This window comes from Hydractinia symbiolongicarpus, chromosome 1, assembly GCF_029227915.1.
Source record: "Hydractinia symbiolongicarpus strain clone_291-10 chromosome 1, HSymV2.1, whole genome shotgun sequence".
Classification (NCBI taxonomy): Eukaryota; Metazoa; Cnidaria; class Hydrozoa; order Anthoathecata; family Hydractiniidae; genus Hydractinia; species Hydractinia symbiolongicarpus.
In genome coordinates, this window is record NC_079875.1 from 12,981,718 (window position 1) to 13,008,126 (window position 26,409).

Genomic DNA, 26,409 nt, shown 5'->3' on the forward strand with positions numbered 1-26,409 from the left:
CTCTCTAGTTTTTTGCTTATCCAAATAACTTTCTTGATCACCGATAATTGTTTCGTTCTGTTTTGTTTTTCTTACATTGTTTTTCTCGTTTTTCTCCCTTTTTTCTTCTTCCGCTCTTTGACCGGAATTCTTGAACTCAACTTTGAAGAACCGTCTAATTAATCACCGACAACTACCCCCCAAAATGTACCTTCTAAAACTTTTTTTATCAAAACTTTTTTTCGCCAAAACTTTTTTAGCCAAAACTTTATTAGCCAAAACCTTAACCGCCAAAACTTTATTCGACAAAACTTTTTTAGCCAAAACTTTATTAGCCAAAACCTTAACCGCCAAAACTTTATTCGACAAAACTTTATTCGACAAAACTTTATTCGACTAAATTTTTACGCCAAAACTTTATTCGACAAAACTTTATTCGACAAAACTTTATTCGACTAAATTTTTACGCCAAAACTTTATCCAACTCATTTGAAACGATTGGAATAGAGCATGTTGAAATGAAAGAAGTCTAAAGAATACAAAGACGTGTCATTCATTAAACTAAAGAAACGAATATAGTGACACGTCCACAGAACATCCATATCAAAGGACATTATAATGGGACACCGCTTGGCACTGGAGCCGTCTATGCGAATACAGGGGTGTTTGTTCTGTCGTTTTATCTTTTTGTGGGAACAATAACAATTAAAACATGTTAAGATGAAGTCATATTTTTTTCCAAAAACTTTGATAACATAAATACATGGGTATTTAAGGATTCTTGCTGATTATTACGTCGTTCATAAAACAACGACATGTACAAACAACAGAGCCTAATATACAAAACAAAAAAAGCGAACTTCACAGTCTGGATACTGCCAATCCTGCGCCTCTCGATTTTGGTAAGTTCTCTTAATTTCTGGTCTCCTCAAAGTAATATTAAAGATCCCACCACGCAGAGCAAAGGGCGAAAGTCAAAAAATAATGTTCTATAAAAATTGTTGTGATGAACCTCTATGAAAACAATCCTAAACCAAACGTTTTTTATAGCTTTGCATTTGACCAAAAAAGTATAATTTTTTTACAGCCGAACACCAAGTTGATGCGCAAAGCCAAAAATTCAACCTCACAATTACAATTTCACATGAAAGCATGCAACAATTTCACCAGGTTAGTCTGTTAGGAGGTATGCATCTTCAAAGTCCCTCGCCCCATGGATCGTATAAATACGGCGTCCCATCGGATCCGAAATTAGCGCAGACGGCACCTCATTTTCAAAAATTCAAGATGGCTTCTGGAGTGGTTAACGAAGTGCAAGATAAATTTCGTTATGTTCACAGCTGTGACGTTGATGCATTTTTGCAAATAAAAATGTAAGTACATTGGGATAACGTTCAGATCTATTTTTTCAATAACATCATTATCAATATGTATAGCTAAGGGATTACGTAAATATACGCATATTTACGTGACGAAATTTTATCATGGTGTTTTTTTTTTTTATTTTTTTTTTAGTGGAAGAGTGCAGTCTCTTTTTCTCTGTAGATTTTATGTGATTAATCTAAAAAAAAACGACTCTGGTGAGAGAAACATCCTATTTCTGTGCTTTACATCTTAATTTTATGATGTGTTTTTCCAATGTTAGATTTTAATGGTTTCTTAAAAATATTCCCATTCCCAGCCTGTGTAGCTAATTGTATAGCTAGCTAGCTAGCTAGCTAGGTTTGTTTGGTATTTAATGCATAATTGCAAAGATAACAGTAGACTAGCTACAATGTCATACTCTGCATACTGCGCATAATTTTTTTTATCTGTCATCTACCCAATAAAAACTGTCTGTTTTGCAAAGTACTCAAATTTCAGTACTGGTGAAAATTTTAATACTGTTAGATCTTGATGTAAGGCTCAGGATATTATGTCATAGCTGTTTTGCCAGTGAAAAGAGAAATTAACAAAGAAAAGTGAAATCAAAAATTTTTAGCGTTCACGTACAGTACCGATCGCGAGTAACTATACACGAGTATTAAACTACGGGTATGAGTAATTTCTTCTGTGGGTATTCCACGAGTACACGATGAGTATAATGCGCGTACAAGTACGTCAAAAATACTTGCACATTTTTGCTACTGTACTCACACAGTACTCGCTAGCGTGCTCGAAAGGAAAACGATATAACTAAACGAGAAACTGGTGGAGAATGCACTTGTGGCCAATATGCTTTTATTTTGGTGTTAGATTTATTGAAAAACACTATTTTTAAAGTGTTATTTTCTTCGTTCATTAGTTTTCTATGTTCAATAGTGGGTTGAAGCTGGCATTGCGATTACATGCTAACACTTTAAGCCCTGGCGTTTTGTTAATTTACGATCGAATCAGCAGTCCCATTTGGAACCATGCCACCTGACACTCCAAAGAGCCAGACAAGTCTAAACTGATTCGTGTTATATTTAACTCAACTGCGGGAAAGTGCGCACCAACGCAAGCTATATATATATGATAGCCAGAACGAGGGAGAACCTCAATTGCCTTACGGCGGAGTCGTATCTTTCAAGCAAACTCTTTTGCTTCTGAACAAACAAACAAACCAATGTCGCTTCTGAAAATTGATTTTTGAGTCAAAAAATATCGAATGAAATTCAGTTGTCTGTATTATAAAGATCTCACTCTCTCTAAAACACGATTCTGGAGATTAATTTTTTTGTGTGTTGAATCTCTTATAATAATACAGAGTGTATGTGACGGCCATAGTGGATATCGTCATTTTCCTTTGATGTCACCGAAAAAAGTATGTCTCAAATGTTATATTTTATGGTGTTACAGCGCGACGTCAATAACACTACTTTAACGTCAATATCCTAACATGTAACGCCAGTCTGAGAGACAGAAAGAGTTCAGATGAGCTAAGAAGCAGGCTAAGTCTCCATAGAATTAAAGATGTTATCCCGATAAGAAGATTGAATTGGCTGGGGCACTTGGAAAGAATGGAGGAGGATAATTGGGTAAGAAAGTGTAGATACTTGATAGTTCCTGAGGCAAAGCCCAGAGACAGACCAAGAAAGACTTGGCAGAAGGTTATAAGGACAGACTTGATGCAGAGGAAGTTGAGTTTAGATCTAACACAGTCTAGATCAGATTGGAAGAGGGTCATTAATATACCCCGTCCAACCCATGCTAACATTGAAAACGCACTTAAAACTTTGGGGCCAAATAACTTGGAAATTTTTCACCGCGTGGGTAAATAGGGACCACCTAGGTCCAATTTGGGTAATTTTCTCATACCTGGGTCCCCGAATCCATTTCGGAATGGACAGGTTGATGACGTCATCAAAAATCATTTAAAGCACCATATCTCCGTAACCGTTTGTCAAAAATACATGATCCTATACATTTTCTTGATCAGCGTTTAAAAGCCTATACGTTAAAGGCAACATGTATACAAATTCTAAAAATTAATTTTGTGTGTTTTTGCGGGTCTTTGCTGACGTCAGCGTAATTTTTAAACCCTTAACCGTTCATCAAAATCACATGATCACATACATTTTCTTCATGAGCGTGTCGAGCTCTACACAATAGGGACAACAGATAAACTGAATTTCGTCAATTTTTTTTCGCATATGCACTGCTGACATCAGCAAAAGGTCTAAAATAACCAATTTTTACATTGTCCTCTTGCCTAAGTGGATTTCTCCACAGGCCTTATCGACTAGTGTTATTCTAATATATTTATATATGTGCAATCACATTGAGAATATTGAAATGATTTGCTTCTGGTAATAGAACAATATAGCAGGTATCATGTTTACGAGTTATTGACATGTATTTCAAAAGCTAGTGCCCAGGACTAAATTGATAAACATTGTAAAAAAACAGCAAAAGATATTCATTCTTTTTTTTCTTTTTTATATACGCTACTTTCAAACAACAGGTGCCCACAAAGTATGTGAAAAAAATTAAAATATAATTAATAAGACACGTGAAACTTTGTCCTCCCCATTACTGCCGCTTATTTTATTATGCACACTATGATTGGTAAGATGAGAATGGATACTAAAATTATAAAGACATGAGAAAGAATCTTCCATACATTTTTGTTACATATGATCTGTAATAATTCATTATTTTGTTTATTTTTAGGCATTTTAACTAAGACGCATATCCTTGATACATATTATTTTTTAATATAATGTTTTTCATATAAGAACATAAAGCTTCATAGAAACAAAATTTAGTGCTGAAATGCTCCTTTAATTTTTCAAAATGGCGAAATGCTGATAGCTACACAATAGACTTAAAGCTACTTATAATTTATGACAACCCATTTTGAAGTAATTAGCGAACTCACTCAAAATTCGGGTGCACATCATTCTCACTGGAATCAAGATTTCCCTGCTGGGCACGTTTTTACTTTTGGTTACTTACAAAACAATAAAATTAAATGCGATTGGCTTAATTTAGTCTCCAGAGTTTATTGTTTAATTGATGCTTGCGAAGAAAAAGGAATAATGTTTGAATGTAGCAACAAAACATTTTGCTAGGAGAAAAAAGCATTTAAATATGAGGTGTAAATAGCAAAGGGTTTCCTCGTCTGTGAGAAATTAACTGTATAAATTCAAAGTTATAAAGAGCCATTACAGCAACGTATACATTTTTATGTAAACTAAAGAGAATTTGTTGCAGCATAAAAAGAAATTATGTAAAATAAAATGTTATTTCCTACGACACGAATACGAAGTAAAAGTTTTCACAATGTGTATGGTAGCAGACAAATGTGAGCTATCGAGAAAAATTACGGTAGGACGAGTCCCCGTTTTTTATCTTATACTCGCACACGTACTCACAAATTATTCACTTACTGTACTCGCATGCGCAAGAGGCTATACTCGAGGGTATGGAGTAGTATACTCGCCGATTACTCGTCTTGCACTTTACTCAGCATTTAATGTACCTGTACTCGTATACTCGTGTATAGTTCCTGGCGATCTGGACTGTAATATGGACGGTATAGGCTATAGCTAATCGCTCAACCTAGGGATTCCGTGTTCCAGGTATTTTTGGTTCAGCCATGTTTGTGTACTGTAATCAAGTAAAACTTGTGCTATAATATACCAGTTCAAACCAACTTTGGCCATGACAAATGTGTTATAGTTTTCATATTTGTAATACATGGTCAGTATTGGTTACAACAAATACAGCATATAGTATATATAACTCGAAAATAACGAATTCCACATGTGATAATGTGTGTCAAGCTTAATGTTTTGGTTGATTATTTAGAATATGTGTTAGCCGAATTGGATGTAAGTTTCATCTATTATGTAATACATGTGATTATGGTACGAAGATACTTTAGCTGATCCAAACTATATATATGGACAGCAAACTACCTTTGATTAAGAAACCCATGTGCCAACAAGATCTGAAATTGCAATATCCATGGTTCACAGGATCCCTGGCTTGCAGATTGAGCCTAACTGATTCATGCCACCCTGAGGCATTTATACTCACTTTTAAAGACGTATATACGCATCTTCCATGAATCCATCTTAGTTAAAAAAAATGTTTGGTTAAGCGAGGAAGATGTATGTGAACTGCTGCTTTATATATATCATATTTAGTCCCATGTTTTTCAATTTTCATTGTCCTCGCTAGGATGGACAACGTCTGCAGATTAAATATGCAAGTAACAAAAGGGCTTAAAATAGTATTAAACTTCCGCGTTCTTGCTATGCAAACCTTTTCAGGCAAATTGAAAGCCCTCTTTTGTTTATCCTTATTACTTTAATATAATAGTCTCTACAAAAGTTTTGTTGTGAGTGATTTAACAAAAGCTACAGTGTATATATAATTGTTATTTAATAACTGCAACTTTTATTGCTAAAATTAAAATACTCTTAAGTCTTAACTCGAAGTAGCAAATTTATTATTATAATTATGTAATAATTCCGCAGAAGATTGTAATAAATCACACACAAAACTGTTATTGCTTATACTAAAAGGTTTTGTTGCAATGTTAAAAAAATTTCCTTTTGAACATTTTTATTTTTATATATATACTATTCGATAAAGCCCATGGAAGGCAGAAAGACGATGGAAAAGAAGTGTTATTTGAATTTTGATAACGTTATCAACCCATCTATAACAAAAAATTTTAGAAATTTGTTTTTACGTTGCCTTAATTGCGTACTGCTTAAGCGCTGATCAAGAAAATGTATATGTTCCTAATTGGTCCCAGGTTGTCCCTAGTTACCCATGCGGTGAGAAATGAACGATGTCACCAATTTATGGCTTCATCAATTTAATATAAGATATTGACGTTAAAGTATATAGTGTTTTTTAAGTCACACCATAACACTAAAAGAATTAGCATTTGAGATTTATTTTTGGCTACATCAAAGGAAAATGAACACATTCACTTTGCCTGTTCCAGACAAACACACCCACACACACAGTCTCCGTATTATTATATATATAATATCTTCATATATATTATAACTTTTGCACCACAACATCTCTTTGTGGATGAAAATATTTTTAGATGGAAAAATTCCTTTTCACTTCAACATCTGCTTATGTTATAGGGGACTTCCCTAAAGGAAGCTGTGCAAACCTTCTACGGTGCTAGTTTAGTCATTTTACTGTAACATACCATATTAGTATTTTAAAGCATTATTTACTGTTTTTAAGCAAATTAGGGCATCATTATTAACCTTTTATGGTACTGTTCTACATGTTTCAAGTGAAGTGCAGTGCCATATTAGCCTTATACCGTTTCCTTTTAATAGTTTTTAAGAGAAATACTGCGCACCACATTAACCTTCTAAAGTACACTGTTTTAACAGTTTTCAACCAAATTTGCAACTAAAAAAAATAAAACTATACAGCATCAGCATGATATGTGTTCTGATATCTCAAACTCCATTTTTATATAAGAGTAAATTGTTCATTCAACCAAAAAATCTACATTGAGAACTGAGACATGTTCTGCTCTTTTTTATATGTTTTTTTATCATAGGGCTAAAGCTTGTTACTCAGGTGAACTTTTTGCACATCGTATTTAGGAAATATGAAAAAAAAAGTTTAACTGATATGTGTAATGGTGCTTGCCTGTAATTAGTATTTAAACAATGAATTTTAATAGAAACAAATTTTAAGAAGAAAAGGAAAAACACATTACAAAAATCATAGTAATCACAATATTCTTTTGTTTTAGTTTAGTTCTTGGTCAAAAATGGTTATTGTAGTTCTTGCCAATTTGCTTTTAAGAAGCATTACCTATAACAACTGTTGTGAAAAAAGAAATACATTTGTTTTTATTTTTGTAAAACGAGCAGTTATTGTCTCTTGCTCATTGGTAGTCATTTTGTATTGTAGTGAGTTTGTATTGTTAATAACTTTGACTAGAGTTTCTTGGATACTTAATTTCAGTCTGTATTTTCAGATTACATATTTTTTCTTGTGTTTATTAAGATCAATATTTTAGTACTGTAATTTCTATGTAATTTTGTTTTAGTGGGACTCTTGAGGGACGAAAGAATTTGGAGAACTATCAGGAGCTTCTAAACGACCCTCAATTAAAATATTCTGGTCTCCATCAAAGGTAAAATAAAATTAACTTTACTGTTAAAACATAGAATAAACTCCTTTGCTAAGACATGATATTAGTATTATTTAATGAAACCAACTAAACAAGGTATTAAATAATTGAGTCTAACCTAAAGGCTTATAACAAGCACCTAGTAACCAAAAGACGGCCAGTAATCAAATAAGCATACAGTGAAGTGAAAAACAAAGGCTTTTGTCATCTTTGTTTAATTTATTGGTGCATCAAGGCTTAACAATGGGATTTGATGTTATTTTAAAATCAAAATGTTTCAAGGCAAAAAGTCACAGCTGTATAACATAAGCATCTCGCTTTCCCTTTCAGATGTGTATTCTTTTTAATATGGTTACTCTTTTTAATTTGTTTTCATTTTTTTTTATTTCATTCTTATAACTTTTTAAATGCTCTCAGAATATTTCCTAATTGTGAAATTTATATCCTTAATAAAATTTAAAAGCATAACTTTGAGTTCCCTAACTATATTTATGACTAATTATAGTAAGCGTTGGTTATGATTTTATTATTATACTTTATGCATAGCTCATGTCCAGATCTGTTTGCCACTATAACTGTTTATCATGATGGAAAACCCATGTTTATGCCTGTTCGTACGATGTACAAGTCTTTCAACACAAGATGGAAGTAGGTGTTTAGTGTGTTTTGACATCTAATGAAAAAAAAAATACGTTTGAAGATTTGCAATGTACACTTGGATATATTGAGTAGGTTATATTGATTCTTGATTGTTGGTGTATTTTCAGTTGACTAACCTACCCTAATTTTTTTAGTTGGAACGAATGGGTTCAATTACCAATAAAATATCAAGATCTACCCCGCCATGCTGAGGTGAGTTTCATAGTCATGTGCATAAAATAATGTACAATCGGCAATGTCAATCAGAGAATAATAAAAAAATGTGATAATTTAGATCTGTCGGATGCTTTCACTTCATTTAAACTTTAAATTTTCCTTATAAAATTGACACTCTATAAAAGCATTCACAAGCTTTGGCTATATTTTCGTAAAATTACCATTCAAAAAACTTTGTCAGCGAATTTTTTTTGTTCTTATTTTTTTGTTACAAAAATGACCATAAACCATTTTTAAGGTAAAATCTGTAAAAAAATTGAAAATTAGGTTTGTTGATGTGTTAAAAGTTTGTACAAATCTCTGTGATTAAATAGAGTTATGGTGTAATTTTTAATTGCAATCATTTTCTAAACACCATGGACACAATGAATATGTCCTACCATTCTACCAAGTATTTTTATGATTTAAGGAGTGGTTTTATGTAATAGCCAATATTTAAAATCTGGAAGCAAACTAGTGCTTAATCTTATTAAGCCTTACATCCTGTAAAAAAAAGTTGATTTCAAATAAAACAAATATAAGACAGTTGTCTATGAACAGATATTTTTTTGAAAAATCTTAATTAGTTCTTAATTACTATGCATGACATCACTATAAGAAGTAATTGATGTGCTATATAATTTGAAGTTTTATCAAGATATGTCAGATGTTTGTCTTTGTAGCAGTTTCAATTTAATGAGTTTGAAAGCAAAACAAAAAAAGCAAATTAGTTTTTTTTTAATAATAAAAATATACCTGCTATTTTAGAGCAAATCATTTTTTCGCAGGAGCTTGAATTTGTAGTTTCTTTTGTGGTTTCTTATAGAAACAATTACTTACTTTATTTTAAAATTTTGACGATTTAATCGTCTTATTTTAAGATTCAAAGGGAAAATACACCGATAATGCTTAAAGCAGGCCAGTCTAAAGTTCATGGAAAACATTTAAATTTATTGATGTTCTTTTTAAGCTTGGAATAACCATTTGGGATGTGTATGATTGCAAACGATGCATGACTGTTGGAGGTACAACAGTTTCTCTGTTTGGAAAATATGGGTATGCATTTTATATACTCCTGTTTGTAGTAATACTTTTAGAAGGACTTTTTCATGAAATAAACAAAGAAATTGTTGTCAACTATTCCTTCTGTAGAACATTACGTCAGGGAATACATGACTTGAGGGTGTGGCCTGGAAAGGTTGCCAACGGGGATGACAAGACTCCAGGCAAAGTGAGCAAAGGGGCTGCAGATGAAATGAGCAAACTAGCTAAGGTTTGGAAATTTTTTATCATTTCTATCAAGCTTGATTAAATTTTGATTAAAAAACAAGTTCAACATTTTGTAGAGCGTATGTTGTTTTAATTTGTTAAACTTCTTTTGGTTATGTAGTTAAGTAAAAAGCATCATAAAGGCAAAATTATGAAAGTGGATTGGTTAGATCGTTTGACATTCCGTGAAATTGAAATGGTCAACGAGGTAAAAAATATTTTTGCTTTTAATTATTTCACAATGTCGGATATATTTGCCCAGCCTCAATATCTTTTTTTAATATTTTAGAAAGAGAAAAGAAATTCACCATTTTTTTATTTAATGATTGAATTTCCCCGAACTGTCTTCAATGGAGTTGAACATTCAATTGTGTACTTTGAGAAGGTTTGTAATATTCTTCTACCTATATTATAACACTCTCAGTGAGCCCATTTAAAAGCCAATTATTTTTTAATCTAAAATGCCATTTTTATTGCATATATATCATAGCAATTACCTCTGCCCAAGTAAATTTTATTACTTGATGCTAACAGGTAGGCAAGGATGTGCGAAATATGTACAGCAGGCGATCCTCTCTGTGGAATTTTCTATGGGCTAACAACTAGTATTTTATTTTATTTTCAAGCTCTTTGTGTTAACAAAACTTTACATACTTGTTTTTTAGGATGCTGATGAGATTGAGTATGTGCAAGTTTATCCAGAAATAGTAACTGTCCCCGATCCTGAGATATCACTGGAAAATTTAGTTGAAAGTAAGCACCACCGTCTTACTAGAAGTATACGAAGTGGGACAATGTCGCGTGAGCTTAAGCCAAATGCTGCAAAAAGAGATCTTTTAACTGTAAGTAGTTATCTTATGTTGGTCATGACACTCACTTCTGGTCTGCATCTATATCCCATCCTATTCTATCCTCTTATTTTCATCCTGTTCTCATTCAAGCAATTTTTTTGGAATGTGCTGCTTGACAATCTGCATAGTCCACTTATTTCTATTATTGCTACTGGTTTTTTTCACTAGATTTTGCAAAGTTATGTATATCAAGTTAACTGGGTCTTTTCTCTTTCCCATGAACTTGCCCAACCTTACATTGCTCTCAAGTATAGCTACGCCTTCCAAAATTGCATTTTTTTGACTGCCAATTGTGATGGAGTATACATTTAAAATTACATTCATTGTTTTTATAGGCAATTATCTCCTACCCACCATCTGCTCATCTGACATCTGAAGAGAAAGATCTGATATGGCATTTTCGATTTTATCTCACCAGTCAAAAAAAGGTTGCTTGTTTTGCTTGTTTGTATCATAAAAAAAATTACTGTTTTAATGTATTTTTTAATTTATTTTTTAATTTATGTTATCTATTTTATTTATTTATTATTTTTAATTAGGCACTGACCAAATTTTTAAAATGTGTAAATTGGAATCATTCTCAAGAGACCAAGCAGGTAAAAAATAATGATGGTTCTTTTTAAAGTTCAAAAACTATATTGTTTCACAAGCAACAGAGTTTCTGCACTACTTTTACTCATAGGCAATCGACGTTCTCCATAAATGGGACCCAATCGATGCAGTCGATGCATTAGAGTTGTTGACGCCACAATTTACAAATCGCACAGTTCGCCAATATGCAGTGTCACGATTGAAACAATCATCTGATGAGGTGAAATTATTGTTTCTCAGTTTTATTTTATTTGTAAAGTTCGCTAATGTCAAAGGTTATGCATTGTTTTGCTGATGGGATTGAGACAATGAATATGTCCCGTTATTCTTTCAAATAGTATACATAGGATTTTTTTATGCACAAAGAGACTGACGTAATTATTAACAAAATGATAATGATAAGAAAAATGGAACATTGCCTGAACATAAGTTTCACAAAATATTTACAAATTATGCTATAATGAATTATGCAGAAATAGTCTTATTAATGCTTGTTCTCTTCAAACCATTATCTTGTACCATGGCATCCTAGAAATTTTTCTATTAAGCAAAAAACATGAGTACAGTTAAACAAAAGTCTTATGTGCATTTTTGTACCACAGTCAACGCAAAGTTTATTTAACATTAGAGGGTGATGACAATTTTCTCTTGTATTTGCTGGCCAAACAACATGGCTTTGAACCTTTTTAATGATTTCAGGATTTATTGTTGTATTTGTTGCAATTGGTGCAAGCATTGCGGTATGATGTTGAGCCTACTGATACTGAGAAACAAACAGACTCATCAACTGATAATTCAGACTTGAGTGAATCTGGTGGAAATAACACTGGAAAATCAGAAGATGAGATCTTAGGTCAGTGTGTATACCACCATTTGTTGTAGAGTGTTGGTACATTTCAACAAAGGCCTAATTCACGTAAATAAAGGTTGTAGTACAGCAGCGAAGTTTTACATAGGCGATGCTGTGGTCACCGAGAAAGGCCAGCCAAGAAGTCTTTTTGCTGTTGTCAAATCTTTTTAGTTTGCAAAAAACCATTTTTAGCTGTCGAGAAATTTATGTTACTGTTATAATAATATGGAAGTAAAGAAAAATCTTTTTGGTGAATTTCCTGCAGAGACTTTTTTAACTGTGGCAAATTATTTAGTTGTCACAAAAGAATTTTTTTTAAATATTTGTTTTCATATTTACACAAACCCCATACACAATGAGAATGTGTTTTTAGAATTTACTCTCTGTTACGATGTACCATTTTTAATCTTTTATAGATGGTGGCAACATTGACGAACAAGTTACAAGTGAAAATGAAAACGAAGAAGATGCAGCAAAGGAAAGCTCATCGGATAATGTGTTTCAATCCAATACTAGAAGTGCAGTGAAAAAGGATAGTGTAAGAAATGTTTTTCATTTTTTTCATTGAAGTGCAAAAAAGTCCATTTGTATAAAGATTTTTTACGGTTTTTTTGTATCATTTGTTTTGCTTGAAAATTTCCCTCCTGTTTGACATTTCATCTCTTCCTTTTTAAGGGATCCGATCTAGCGTCTTTCCTAGTTGTTAGAGCTTGCACCAATGATAAAATCGCGAATTTCTTTTACTGGTACGTACATTTGCAAAACAAAGAAAAGCAAATATTCTATTTTCCTAGTGATAATGTGTGTAATTTCTAATTTTCAAATAAATTTTGATATTTTATTTTTTGTTTTTGTTTGCTGTTTGTTTTTATATTATTTTGTTGATTGTCTGTCTGTTTCTTTGTTTGTTTTATTGTGTGTAAAAAAATATACACACAAAAAAGACCAAGCAGTCTGTACAGCAACGTAGTACTATTTTTTAAAAGGTATTTAAAATTTTGAAATATCTATGCTGTATGGCCCTAAGATGATTTGTACTTTGATTTTTATTAAAATTTTATTGAATTTTATTTTTAATAAAACAAGCCACTTTTGAAAGATGTTTAAACCTTTTTGTAAGGATTATTCGGAGAGCGTTGTTCTTTTTAGCCAAACAAATTGAAGGTATGTATAGCAGGGACAAACCTTCCACTGTTTTAAAAGTTTTCTGTGTTTGTGTATGTTTCAGGTATCTCTTTGTTGAGTGTAAAGATGCAAGAGATAAAAAAGTGACAGACATGTATTACAATATAATGAGAAGATTCAGTAAAGCACTTCTTAATGTGAGTGTTACATTTTCCTGGGGGTTCCTTCTGTAAATCATCTTATTGATATGCCAAGGGGTATTTATATCTAAAATCATAACAAAATATCATGAAACATCACGGCTAATTTCGAATTTAGCCGCCACAAGGAATTTCATTGTTTCTGCATTAGATTCGCGCACTTTGAACTTGATAAAGTTTACTTCGCATAGTCTTAAAACATATTAATTATTGCTGAGCATGTACCTAAATGTCGAGAGTTTCTTAGGTCGTTACGTGTTTTATTTCCTTGTAAGGGGGCACTAAATAATGCTACTATCAAATGTTGCACGCTCTTTACCAGGCCTACGCAAATGTAGCGACTACAGTCTGCCGGCTACAGAGTAGTGATCATTTGCCCCTTTTATCTGCGTTTGAGAAATGACGAAAAGACAGCCTTTGTTTTTTCAATTTTTTCAATGATTGCAGATCCTTAAGATGACAATAAACAGCTATTTAGTTTTAGTGATTGGCGTTGTTGTTGTTGTAAGTTCTTAACCTGTGTGGGTTAACTTTCTCTTTGTCTAATGTTTTCAGGGAAATCACGACTGTCGGAGACGGCGAAGCATGTTAGGAAGAGAACAGAAATTTCTTGATAAAATAACAGAGCTTGTAAAACAAATACAACAGTTTAGTGGCAACAGGAAGAAAAAGGTCTGCTCCATTTTCTTATTACTTGAGATGATATGTTTCATATATCTTTTTACATATTCCTTGTAAATAATATATTGTTACCTTTATCATAGAAAAATCATAGAAAAACGAGTTAATTTTAAGTCTAAATTTCTACGTCTAATTTGTCTGATTTTCAGTTTAAAACGTAAAAATGTTTTGTTAACAGCATTTTCTTGCAATGTGACCACGTTGAAATGCCTCAATAAGGCAACATTAAAAACGTTTGTGTCCAAACATGCTTATGAGCACACTCTTGAGTACTATTGTGACAAGAATTAAAACATTAATTTTTGTTTTAACCTGGTTGTATTTTTTATTATTATTTTTATGTTTTTAGATTGAAAAGCTTCAACAGTTACTTGATACACCAGAATATGTGAGCTTCGAACCTTTACCCTTACCTCTTGATCCTGATATCAAAGTGAAGGGCATCATCCCACGTACGCTCATGCTATACATCTTTTTGAATTTTTCAACTTCTTTAACTTAATTTTTATGTCGAGCTTGCTTAACCTTCTTTGACACTAATTTTCTAATGTGCCAATCGGCAATTCCCCAAGCGCGCTTAAGTATCTATTATCAATTAGTTTATGGAGAATCCATCCGTCTTAAAAGTAATTTACATACAGTAAAAAAGTGGAAAACCTAGTATGTTTCTAAATTCACTCATAGCTTAATACCTTGCACAAATTAGAAGGTGATTTACGCGTTAATTAAATTTCGACGTCGAATATCTTTTTTTTGCGCAAACGTGCAATATCAGGAAAAGGTCAAACTTAAGTTTAATCAGCTCTATTTAAGACCTACCGATTCGATCATCAGGTCGTGGTGTGTATGTTAGGTCCTCTAGAGTTGCGGCTGTCAAAAGCCATAGGTTTGAAGGACATGAATTCGACAATGTCAATTTTGAAAGAGTTAACTCTAAATTGCGCAGTTTTCTTTCGTCGCAACGTTAAAAAGGGCAGTATGAAATTAGTATGAACTCTACATCCCGGACATAATATATCAACGAAAGGAGAGCAGAATTTTAAACAAGAGTGATCACAAGCAATTGATTAAACCGTGTTTCATTTAATTAATAAGCACAACGAACTTGTCAAAGTTCGCTTTTTAATGTCTGATTATCCGCAGCAGACTTAGGACTTTAGTTAGTCAAATGGTACTGGTGCAGATTGTTCCTTAATTTGAACATCTAAACCCCTGATTTACACCCCTGGCAAGGTAGATCGTCTTTTGTACTTGCTGTTTGATCATTTTGAGAATAGGCTGACAAAAGGCTATTTCTGCAAGCATGTTCAATGCTGTAGGTGTAGTTTGAACAAATTTATTAATTTATCCATCCATCCATCCCTCCATTTATTTACTCTTTTATAATAGATAAGGCCAGCATATTTAAATCAGCCTTGATGCCTATGAAGCTGACATTTAGAACGATACAGAATAAAGATTATGTGGTAAGCCATTGTCCTAAAACCTAATGTTAAAAATGCATAAAACTGTATACAAATTGTATCTAAACTGTACATTTTTTATCTTTGTGGTATATGTGGTATTATGTCCGCCCCTCCATTAATCTCATACGCAAATTTGCTGTATACTTTTTTGTAGTTTGAACGTACCTATGCTCCAATATTCCCAGTGCACAACATCTTATTCACGATTATCTTATAACCGATTTATGTGGAGCCTATTTGCGTTTTATGCTTTTCACTGTAATTCTAATACTTACAGTTTTTTAGCCCTTGAAACATTCCGTGTTAGCAGGTCGTACATATTCCAATCCTGGGATTCTCGCCCTTCATATATATCCCGGGAATCACTAATTCAGTCTTATATATCCTGGGAATTACTAATTCGTGCATGCTTGGCACAAAATAGCGATTTGACTACCATTTTAAATAGATAGAAATTATAAAGGAGACTTGTTTCATACAATAAAAAATAGCCCCACTTTCCTTACTCCTGCCGTCATAGTAAACCTGACTCAAACAGTTCCACCGCAGGAATGATGGAGTTACGGTCCTAGATTAGAGAAAGTAATACAGTTGAGATTAACTTAGAAAAATACAGTTGGCTAGTGTGTTCAGCTGTTAAACAATGAAGTTGGAATAAGGAAAAGGATTTTCTTGTCTTTCAGGCGATTTTTAAAAATGGTGATGATTTGAGACAGGATCAACTTGTCCTTCAAATGATTTCATTAATGGATAAGGTAAAAATATTCAGTGGTTTCTTTGGTTTGTTTATTCGTTCCTTTCTTTGCCTAGTTTTGCTTGAAACAGACAACATGGATTTGAAATTTGAGCTTAAGGGAAATGATGTTTCGCATAATTAATTCTCCCGAAACGGAAAAATTTCGAATTTCGCAAACGATTGAAGACGAAATATTGATTTTTGAGATTTTTCCTTTTTTTTTAAGTAATAAAGTTAATTTTCATTAAGAACATTAAAAGCATCCCAAACAGATCGAATTTTTTTGATGACGTAAATCTTATGTTTCGACGTAGTATTTAAAGGGGTCACGGAATGGCTGTTGGTTTTCGACTTTAGTGACTTACACGAAAGTCGGGCTGCTGGCGGTGAAAAACAAAAATGGCTAATTTTTCGGCATGTATGTAATTTATAGACTCTAACATATAGATCTATCTAGAATTTTTATCTTCCCGAGCCTTGGTCATGTTTTCATCCAGAATGAGTCTTGCTGAATCTGTTTGTAATATACTTTTCGAAAAAATATTGAACCAACGCGAGCAAAGTGCGCTGGTCTATTCATTGCACAAAACGCGTTTGCCGGATTTTTAATATGTGAGCAGGATATACGGAATGTGAGCATTTTAACCGGTTCGTAACCCCTTTAAGTTGTCATTAACAAGTAAAAATATAAATGTGGGGACGATGAAGTATGGTAACTAATACTCATCACAATCTGGAAAAATGTGTTTAGCGTGGTTTCTTTTTATGATTATTTTTTATTAAGTTTAATTTGTTTTTCCAAAAAGTTTTCTCGTTAAAATATTATATTTGGAATAGTCTTGTTTGGACTAAAAAATAATCCACATATTGTTCTACACTTTTTTGTAGTTACTGATGCGTGAAAAATTGGATTTGAAGCTAACGCCGTATAACGTGCTTGCCACCAGTATTAGTCAAGGTAAACAAATCTGTTTACTTGTTGTCTCTGGCAATATACGTTTGTTTGTTTTTGTTTTTGTTGTTTTTGCTTTATTTATTACAAAGGTGATCGGCCTGGTATTGAGAACTACTGGAACATTGTGTAGTCTTACCAGGCAATTAAAAAACAGAATAATGTTGAAAAATGAGGATTATTTTTGCTTTATCGTTGTTTTATTGATTTCGAGCCTGTTTTTTTTTCGAGCTTGCAGAAAGCTGTACTGTTATACCAAACTGCATAGGTGCACAAAGAACTTTTTTAACTTTTAAAGGGCTATTTTCTTATACGTACGGAAAAACCTTACCTTTGGCGATATATCCGTATATAACTTTAGAATGTTTTAGACAAGTAAGCAAGTGACGTTTCTGTGGTTTTGATAAGGCTTTTCAGCATATATTACCTCGTGTAGGTGCCTTTCAGACCAAAAAACCTTGAACCAGATTAAGTGGCATTCAATATCTTTATTAAGCATCATTTTTTGGAGAAAAAAATATTTCCAAAAACGTTTTTTTTCTTTTCGTCTATTTTTTAAACATTGCTCTTAGTATGATGTGTGTTTACTCTTTTTAAAAAATACTTTCTTTGGAAAATAATCAAATGTTAAGCACTGGCGTTTTTTTGACATTTTTACGTTACTTATTGTGTAGGTTTTTTTCTTGTGTATTATATTTTTCTTGTGTATTATATATTTTTCTTGTGTATTATATATTTTTCTTGTGTATTATATATTTTTTCTTTTGTATTATATATTTTTCTTGTGTATTATATATTTTTCTTGTGTATTATATATTTTTCTTGTGTATTATATATTTTTCTTGTGTCTGTGTTCTTTGTAAAAGACCCTTGAAAAACAAACCCAAATTAGTTAAAAAAACCTTAAAACCCGTGAAATTCGGTTAACAAATGGGAGATTATGTGCACACCAAGTAGTTTCCACCAAAGAAAACTGATGGAAACAATTTAATTGGCCATAATCCACCCACTTATTTATCAGGCCTTGCTTTTACGTATAGTTTGTATGGAGTAAACTGATAAGGCTGATTATTTATCATGGGTAATTTTGCGAAAATTTAAACTCATTTTTTGTGATTATAATTTCTGTTGTAGGTTTAGTTCAATTTATTGATTCACAAGCAGTTGCGCAAATTTTACGAGATGAGACAAGCATTCAGGTGAGCGAATAGTTTTAATTTTTGTAACTATAGCTTACAATGAACTTCCCATTAACTCTTGAACTAATGGAACGTTCATTATTATTGCGAATAACTTTAATCGTGTTACCGTAACGTCTATTTCGCGTGTATTTACATTCGCACAATATGAATATTAAGGTATTCGCGTGTATTAATTTTTGCGGAAGTTAAAATTCCCGCATAACTGTAAAGAAGGAATATTAAAATGCAGGGTGTTAGACAAAATATACTTGCGTATACAGCCCCTTCTGTTTTATATGTTACCAAATTTTTTTCGCCAGTATTAATTTTTGCGCAAACCGTTTTACGCTTACTGTTATACTGACTTTTATGCGCCAATGCCCAAAAATTAGGACGTAATGACATTTATATAAAGAAACTCTGGTTAAGGGCAAATGCAATCGAACTACGAATGCTCTTATTTTGAAGTTGTGAATGAACGAATTTTTGTATTTAAATGAAAGTTAGTAGGGGCAACAAAATCCTTTGCTTCCGACATTTTATCATCAGTTTCATCTAACACCAGAAAAACGTTAAATGAAATGTTGTACTGATTTCCTTATTTGATTTGAATTTTTTTTGGAATGTATAAAAGTGTTTTCTTTAGAACTTCTTTCGCAAGTACTCGCCAATGGAAGGGGCTCCGTATGGTATCCAACCTGAAACCATGGATTGTTACGTGAAAAGCTGTGGTAGGTCCTACACACATACATGTTACCACCCGTGGAATCTGTATAAAGTAAGGCAGTAGCAAACAAATGTAATATATATATTGTAACGTTGTCAGTAAGTAAGTAACCGGAAGTTTTAATGTTGGATGAAACGTTGGGTGTATTCTGTGTGTATGAAGTGATTGCTTTTTACACCCAACCAATATTGACCATCCAACGTTGCCGAGGAAATTAGATAGAAGTATATTTTCGTAATCCAACATGTGGGATGAGCATGGTGTGTAAAATATTGTTTTATCAGAATTAGTCAAATTTCTTGAAAGCAGGCTTTTACCTGCTATCCACTAATTAACAGATTTGACTTCTTTGATATGATAGAGATTTGAGTTTAAGTGGAATTTGTTTTTTGTTTTTTTTAGCGGGTTATTGTGTGATTACGTATTTGCTTGGCGTTGGTGACCGACATTTGGATAACTTATTATTGACCAAAAGTGGTAATTATTTTTTCTTAAGTGAAATCTATGTATTCTTATTCGGGCTGTAACTATTGTTAGGACTTACCAAACATAATTCACCGTGCAATAAATTTCCGGGCAAATTGAATCAGGTTTTTTCAGCAAAATTTCATTCATGTGTAAAACGACCAATTACACCGGCTTATGAGAATAAAAAATATGCATAATAGACGTAATATTTATACTCACGAAAGTAATATCGATCTTTCCATATGCCAGAAGTTTTTTGCAAAAAACAATATATATCACTGTTTACACAGTGTTTTTATATAATTCGGAAACACATTTGGGTGGTATGATGAGTCCACTCTGGATACACGTGATCCAAAGAATAAAGGTAGGATATACGATGCAAGTGCAAAACAACCAGTTAATCAACTTCAGGACCCATGAATGAAAGTCTGAACTTTAAAGCTGGGTAGTTTGTGTAAAAAACGTAAATGCAATAACAACAAATGACATTCCAATGCAACAAATTGAGTCCAACAAATACTAGCTCTCCTTCTGTTTAGGTAATTTGTTTCATATCGATTTTGGTTATATTCTTGGTCGCGATCCGAAACCATTTCCACCACCGATGAAATTAAGTAAAGAGATGGTGAGGATGGTTTATTTTTTTAATTTTTTTTTTTTTTTTTATCTATACACAACTGGTTAATTCAGTTTTCTCTGCGAAATGGTAAGAAATGGTAGAGCTGGTTTATTTTTTTTTAGGCTAGGTTATCTATCTATACACAAGCTGGTTATTACAGTTTTCTTTCTGCTCACAACTTTTGTGACGAAGCACGCCTGTTGTATTGGCGGTAAAACTTGGTGTAAGGCGTATTATGCAATTATAATATATTCCATTAGAAAAACTTTGTTCAGGCGAACAAAGTCTTTCTAAAGCTCGAAAATGAAGTTACTAGGGAACCAACGTGGAAGTTAGACTTTTGGGTTGGTTCGCGTAAAAGTAAGCGTAGCGTTTTAAACTGGAGTAATTCGTGCTTATTAAGACATGTTTAAGAGTGCGAATACCCAAAACCGTTGTAGGTTAGAGATAGGTTGACCTTTTGCGATGTATAAAAACCCACCGTAAATAATTATGTTTTATTTTTGTTTGTTTGTTTGTTTATCGTTGTTGTTGTATTTAATGTTATACTTTTTTACAGGTGGAAGGCATGGGTGGTACTACAAGTGACTATTACCAACAATTTCGTAAACTATGTTTCACAGCGTTTCTTCATTTGAGAAGGTATTCTGTAGTTGTATTTATTTGTGCGATGCATGATCACCATGCTTTTTTATTATATTTGAATCTGACTCGACTCGTGACTTCACAGCAGGGCGTTTGTACACAATGAACACATCACTTATTTCAAACTAATTTCTTCCTCTTTCACTTTCATTTCACTGCGTTGTTAAACCGTGGAAACATCTACAAACTGTGTGCTGGTCATATGGAAATATTTCCTAATAAATGAATAGTGATTTTCAGCACCGCACCTAAGCACATTCCTCATCTTGTTTCTATTTTTTTATTGACACATTGCCATAATTCTGTTAACACTTTCAATGGCAGTTGGACAGAACTTTTCCGAATTAAAAAAAATATTAAAATTTAGAATTTTTTCAAATCACTTTTGAATTACAATACGAGCACTACTCTCAAATATTAAACTAAATTATAATATTGTTTGTAACAAAAGTAACTCGTGCTTCTGCAATTTATCAGGTGGCTTTTTTTGCTAACAGGAAATTGTTCTGGGTACCCTCTGCTAAGGCCTAGTCTTTTTATTCCAAATATATATAGCACAGGATTAACGAAACCAGGGGAGTAAAAGTTTAGAATTTCAATAGCGGTTTTATTGATCTAGAGGCCTTGGGTGAGCGATACCCATTTTGTCGAATTCAATATATTGCTTTAAATTATATTTTTAAAACAATTCGTCTGTCCTGTAGGTATAATAAATTTAAATAGTGCATGGATTGTTTGAACGGGACATTATTATATCGAACGGTTTTGTTTTATTGCTTGTAGTGGGTAAAGTATGTGGCACGTTCCATGCGTCTAATGGACGTCCATGCAGTACACGTCTACACATTTTCACTATGTAATTTTCCATTATTTAATGTCTTTCCGAAAAGTTTGATAAATTATTCAGTTGCTTACAGTCAGTTATTTATCTATCACATTTTAAATCCGAGACAATGCAATGATAGTAAATTCGGCTTGTAATCATAAGCTTGCACTAGCCTGCTATCAAGGTTATTAAAGCTTCGTGCTGTTATCAAAAATATTTCAAAACACCACTAAGATTCTGGTGGTCGTTTCAATGTTTTCTTCTGAGATCAGGGGTGGCGACATTCGTCAGTCAAAGCAAGGCTTTACGTACCTTTTTGGGTAATAGACCATGGTTACAGTCAGCGGAGAGGAAGAGCCAATCGTTGGAATGGAATCTCTGAGGGCGTTAAACTTCCAAATACTTTTTACTAACATTTTAATTTGGATTCTCAAAAAGCAAAACATAACAAATTGTTAACTTAGTAACATAGTTATAATCAGAGGGAGGAAGAGCAGATTGTTAGCGTGGGATCCCAAAGGGCGTCAAAATTTTTAATATTAATGACAAATTGTTAATTTTCGTTTAGATATGCCAATCTGTTCCTCAATTTATTCAGTTTAATGGTGGATGCGTCTGTTCCAGACATCGCGCTGGAGCCTGACAAAACTGTAAAAAAGGTAAGAAGTAGCTACTAACGCCGTAATCTTAACAAAAACTGTAAATAAGGTACGAAGTAGCTACCAACGCTGCAATCTTGAAATATAAAGGATCAAGAAAGATATTAGAAAAAAAAATTTATTTGTCAAAAGTGGCCAAAATGTTGTCGGTGGTATGAATGAAGTAGATGAGATTTCATAGTTTTATAACTAATTTTATCTCTTCATAAGGGTAGTCTTCTTTTAAAATATGATATTTTTGTTGTTGTATCAAAAACCAAAAAAAAATTGTTGAAATCCGTTATTCGAAACTATATATTCGAAAAGGGTCTGCTGCTATAAGACACAATGTGTTTTCTTTTTCAGGTACAGGACAAATTTCGTCTTGATTTGACTGACGAAGAGGCTGTACAATATTTGCAAGGATTAATTGATGAAAGTGTTAGCGCCGTGTTTGCTTCCCTGGCTGAACAAATTCACAAGTTTGCGCAGGTGAGTGTGTGCATGAAAAAACTATTATATGGTTGGAAAATAGATTATTGTATGAGTTCCTGAGGCTTTTTTGTTATGCGAAAAATTTAAAGCACAATATAAATTAAACGCAACAGACTTACTTATAGCAAAACCTTGCTGACTCGTGTCTACCTTCCTTTAACAATTTTCTTACATTCATCGTTTCGAAGTTTTTAAAAATGAGCGTACGAAACGCATAAATGTAGCAGGCATTCCATATTTTTTGTTAGTTATAGGATTTAGATTGTGTAGTGTCCTTAGCATTAAACATTAGTAACGTTGTTCAGCTTCTATGTCCTGATTAATTATATGTGTGTTTTTTAGTACTGGAGAAGGTAGCTGATGGGACCATTTTATTCGAAATTGGCGAATCGGTATATTATCTTGAGAAGGTTTTACATAGAATTATATCTTTGTGTAAATAGCGCTGACGCTGCTTTTGTTGATGTAAATAGAATTCTATTGCAAACTACGATGTACAGTGTCCCTATCACGCTTAGAGCGTGACGGTTTCCAAAATTATAATTAATGATGACTTATTTACGGCTGACACTAATATAGATAAAGATCAGGAAATTTTGGGGTTTTTTACGAAAATTAGTTTGTTTTTTCTAAGTAAGAGCTGTGCCGAAAGTAGATCAAGTTCGATTTTGTAAAATGTTCTTCAAGAAAAGTTTTTTTAAAGTTCAAATAAAACAGCATCGTAGATTGTTGTTTTTTCGTTTTTTGACTTACTAGAAATTTTATAAATATATATTTGGTATAGACATAATTAGTTATTGAGAAAATAAACTTGTAAATAAGCTTGTTGTATTATTGTATAAATGGCCATAAGTATTACTGCGACAAGAAAGATTAGGAGAGGAGAAGCAACGGTTTACATGTCTCTGCACATTTTTTTCAAATAGAAAATATTGAAACGAAAACACGAAACTTCTTAAAAGGAAATCAATACTGCAAATTATCTTAGAGATTCTTTCCAGATTGTGTGAAAAACCTGGAAATTTAGATGAATATAAAAAGTTATTAAGCAGAAAATTGTGTGCGAAACAAATGCTGATGAAGTGTCTTTTGGTAAGTGTCTTAAATCTGCTTAAATCGTATGTCGGTAAATTAATGTTATAAAATAAGTAAGCTTTCGGTAAATTTAATGTTAAGCTTAATGTAGAAAAATCTGTCCGACTTTTCATGTTAACACCCACACATAGCTTACCTGATGAATGTAGTAGTTTTTAATTACCTAACGAATGGAGGAGTCGTTTTTTTCTCTCTAATAAACCAAGAAGGTAAGGAACGGAGGAGTTGTTCTTTGTTTATCTCTATTGAACCAAGGAGATAAGGAACGTAGGAGTTGTTTTTTTTTTTAAGGAAGTAACGAGATTGGAACGGAGAGGTTTTTTTTATTTTTCTCTATGGGACCAAGGAGGTAAGGAACGGGTGAGTCCGTTTTGTTTTTCTTTAAGAAACTAAGGAGGTAAGAAAGGGAGGAGTAGTTTTTGTTTTTCTCTAAGAACCAAGTAGATTGGAACGGAGATGTTGTTTTTCTTTTCCTCTATGGAACCAAGGAGGTAAGGAACGGGTGAGTCCGTTTTGTTTATCTTTAAGAAACTAAGGAGGTAAGAAATGGAGGAGTAGTTTTTGTTTATCTTTAAGAAACTAAGAAGGTAAGAAACGGAGGAGTTATTTTTGTTTATCTTTAAGAAATTAAGGAGGTAAGAAACGGAGGAGTTGTTTTTGTTTTCCTCTAAGAAACTAAGGAGGTAAGAAACGGACGAGTTGTTTTTGTTTATCTTTAAGAAACTAAGAAGGTAAGAAACGGAGGAGTTATTTTTGTTTATCTTTAAGAAACTAAGGAGGTAAGAAACGACGGAGTTGTTTTTGTTTTTCTCTAAGAAACTAAGGAGGTAAGAAACGGAGGAGTAGTTTTTGTTTATCTTTAAGAAACTAAGGAGGTAAGAAACGGAGGAGTAGTTTTTGTTTTTCTCTAAGAACCAAGTAGATTGGAACGGAGATGTTGTTTTTCTTTTTCTCTATGGAACCAAGGAGGTAAGGAACGGGTGAGTCCGTGTTGTTTATCTTTAAGAAACTAAGGAGGTAAGAAATGGAGGAGTAGTTTTTATTTATCTTTAAAAAACTAAGGAGGTAAGAAACGGAGGAGTTGTTTTTGTTTTTCTCTAAGAAACTAAGGAGGTAAGAAACGGAGGAGTAGTTTTTGTTTATCTTTAAGAAACTAAGGAGGTAAGATACGGAGGAACGGAGGAGTTGTTTTTGTTTTCCTCTAAGAAACTAAGGAGGTAAGAAACGGAGGAGTAGTTTTTGTTTATCTTTAAGAAACTATGAAGGTAAGAAACGGAGGAGTTGTTTTTGTTTTCTCTAAGAAACTAAGGAGGTAAGAAACGGAGGAGTAGTTTTTGTTTTTCTTTAAGAAACTAAGGAGGTAAGAAACGGAGGAGTTGTTTTTGTTTATCTTTAAGAAACTAAGGAGGTAAGAAATGGAGGAGTAGTTTTTGTTTTTCTTTAAGAAACTAAGGAGGTAAGAAACGGAGGAGGTGTTTTTGTTTTTCTCTAAGAAACTAAGGAGGTAAGAAACGGAGGAGTTGTTTTTGTTTTTCTCTAAGAAATTAAGGAGGTAAGAAACGGAGGAGTTGTTTTTGTTTTTCTCTAAAAAATTAAGGAGGTAAGAAACGGAGGAGTTGTTTTTGTTTTCTCTAAGAAACTAAGGAGGTAAGAAACGGACGAGTTGTTTTTGTTTTTCTCTAAGAAACTAAGGAGGTAAGAAACGGAGGAGTTGTTTTTGTTTATCTTTAAGAAACTAAGGAGGTAAGAAATGGAGGAGTAGTTTTTGTTTTTCTTTAAGAAACTAAGGAGGTATGAAACGGAGGAGTTGTTTTTGTTTTTCTCTAAGAAACTAAGGAGGTAAGAAACGGAGGAGTTGTTTTTGTTTTTCTCTAAGAAATTAAGGAGGTAAGAAACGGAGGAGTTGTTTTTGTTTTTCTCTAAAAAATTAAGGAGGTAAGAAACGGAGGAGTTGTTTTTGTTTTTCTCTAAAAAATTAAGGAGGTAAGAAACGGAGGAGTTGTTTTTGTTTTCTCTAAGAAACTAAGGAGGTAAGAAACGGACGAGTTGTTTTTGTTTATCTTTAAGAAACTAAGGAGGTAAGAAACGGAGGAGTTGTTTTTGTTTATCTTTAAGAAACTAAGGAGGTAAGAAACGAAGGAGTTGTTTTTGTTTTTCTTCTAAGAAACTAAGGAGGTAAGAAACAGAGGAGTTGTTTTTGTTTTACTATGAGAAACTAAGGAGGTAAAGAACGGGGGAGTAGTTTTCGTTTACCCGATAATAAAGAGTCTTTTTCTAGCCTAACTGAAAAAAGATTCCGGTTCGCAATTATAAAATAGGCGTGTATTGTTTTCTTAATTACCGAACGGAGGAGAGAATAATATTAATTTTCTTTTTTGATGTGATAAAAGAATTATATTCTCTTATTAACGTATTAATCCTGATTACACAATTTTCATAACAATTTTTTGTTTACTGATCCCTAATAATCCGTGTTGAGGTTTTAAAAAAAGTTTTGGACGAAAAAGCTTGGTAATACGCTGCAAGGAAACATGGCCATTTTTATGTATAGTTTGTCAAAAAA

General features: G+C 32.8%; 1 protein-coding gene across 2 annotated transcripts; it reads left to right on the forward strand.

The window, feature by feature from the left end:
- On the forward strand, positions 1-23,288 carry LOC130640511 (phosphatidylinositol 3-kinase catalytic subunit type 3-like). 2 transcript variants are annotated; one of them, XM_057447157.1, is made up of 30 exons: positions 1-881; positions 1,067-1,352; positions 7,490-7,576; positions 8,120-8,221; positions 8,368-8,425; positions 9,399-9,484; positions 9,581-9,701; positions 9,819-9,905; positions 9,987-10,082; positions 10,363-10,539; positions 10,884-10,976; positions 11,088-11,144; positions 11,231-11,359; positions 11,839-11,992; positions 12,406-12,527; positions 12,665-12,735; positions 13,218-13,311; positions 13,870-13,986; positions 14,345-14,447; positions 15,385-15,461; positions 16,145-16,216; positions 17,086-17,155; positions 18,284-18,348; positions 18,977-19,061; positions 19,460-19,534; positions 20,068-20,153; positions 20,707-20,789; positions 22,187-22,277; positions 22,623-22,748; positions 23,094-23,288. In XM_057447157.1, exons 2-30 carry the CDS (start codon positions 1,132-1,134, stop codon positions 23,106-23,108), a joined length of 2,820 nt encoding a protein of 939 aa, XP_057303140.1. In that variant the 5' UTR covers positions 1-881; positions 1,067-1,131; the 3' UTR covers positions 23,109-23,288. The 2 variants fall into 2 exon arrangements, with proteins under 2 accessions (XP_057303140.1, XP_057303141.1); XM_057447158.1 differs by lacking the exon at positions 8,120-8,221 and having other exon boundaries at positions 2-881.
- The last annotated feature ends 3,121 nt before the right edge of the window (positions 23,289-26,409 follow it).

Excerpts from the sequence above, each read along its gene's own strand:
- LOC130640511 (XM_057447157.1), top strand. The coding sequence starts at position 1,132 with ATGCAACAATTTCACCAGGTTAGTCTGTTAGGAGGTATGCATCTTCAA. Across the intron at positions 19,062-19,459 it reads TTGTTACGTGAAAAGCTGTG|CGGGTTATTGTGTGATTACG; the intron begins GTAGGTCCTACA and ends TGTTTTTTTTAG. Across the intron at positions 20,790-22,186 it reads GCGTTTCTTCATTTGAGAAG|ATATGCCAATCTGTTCCTCA; the intron begins GTATTCTGTAGT and ends ATTTTCGTTTAG.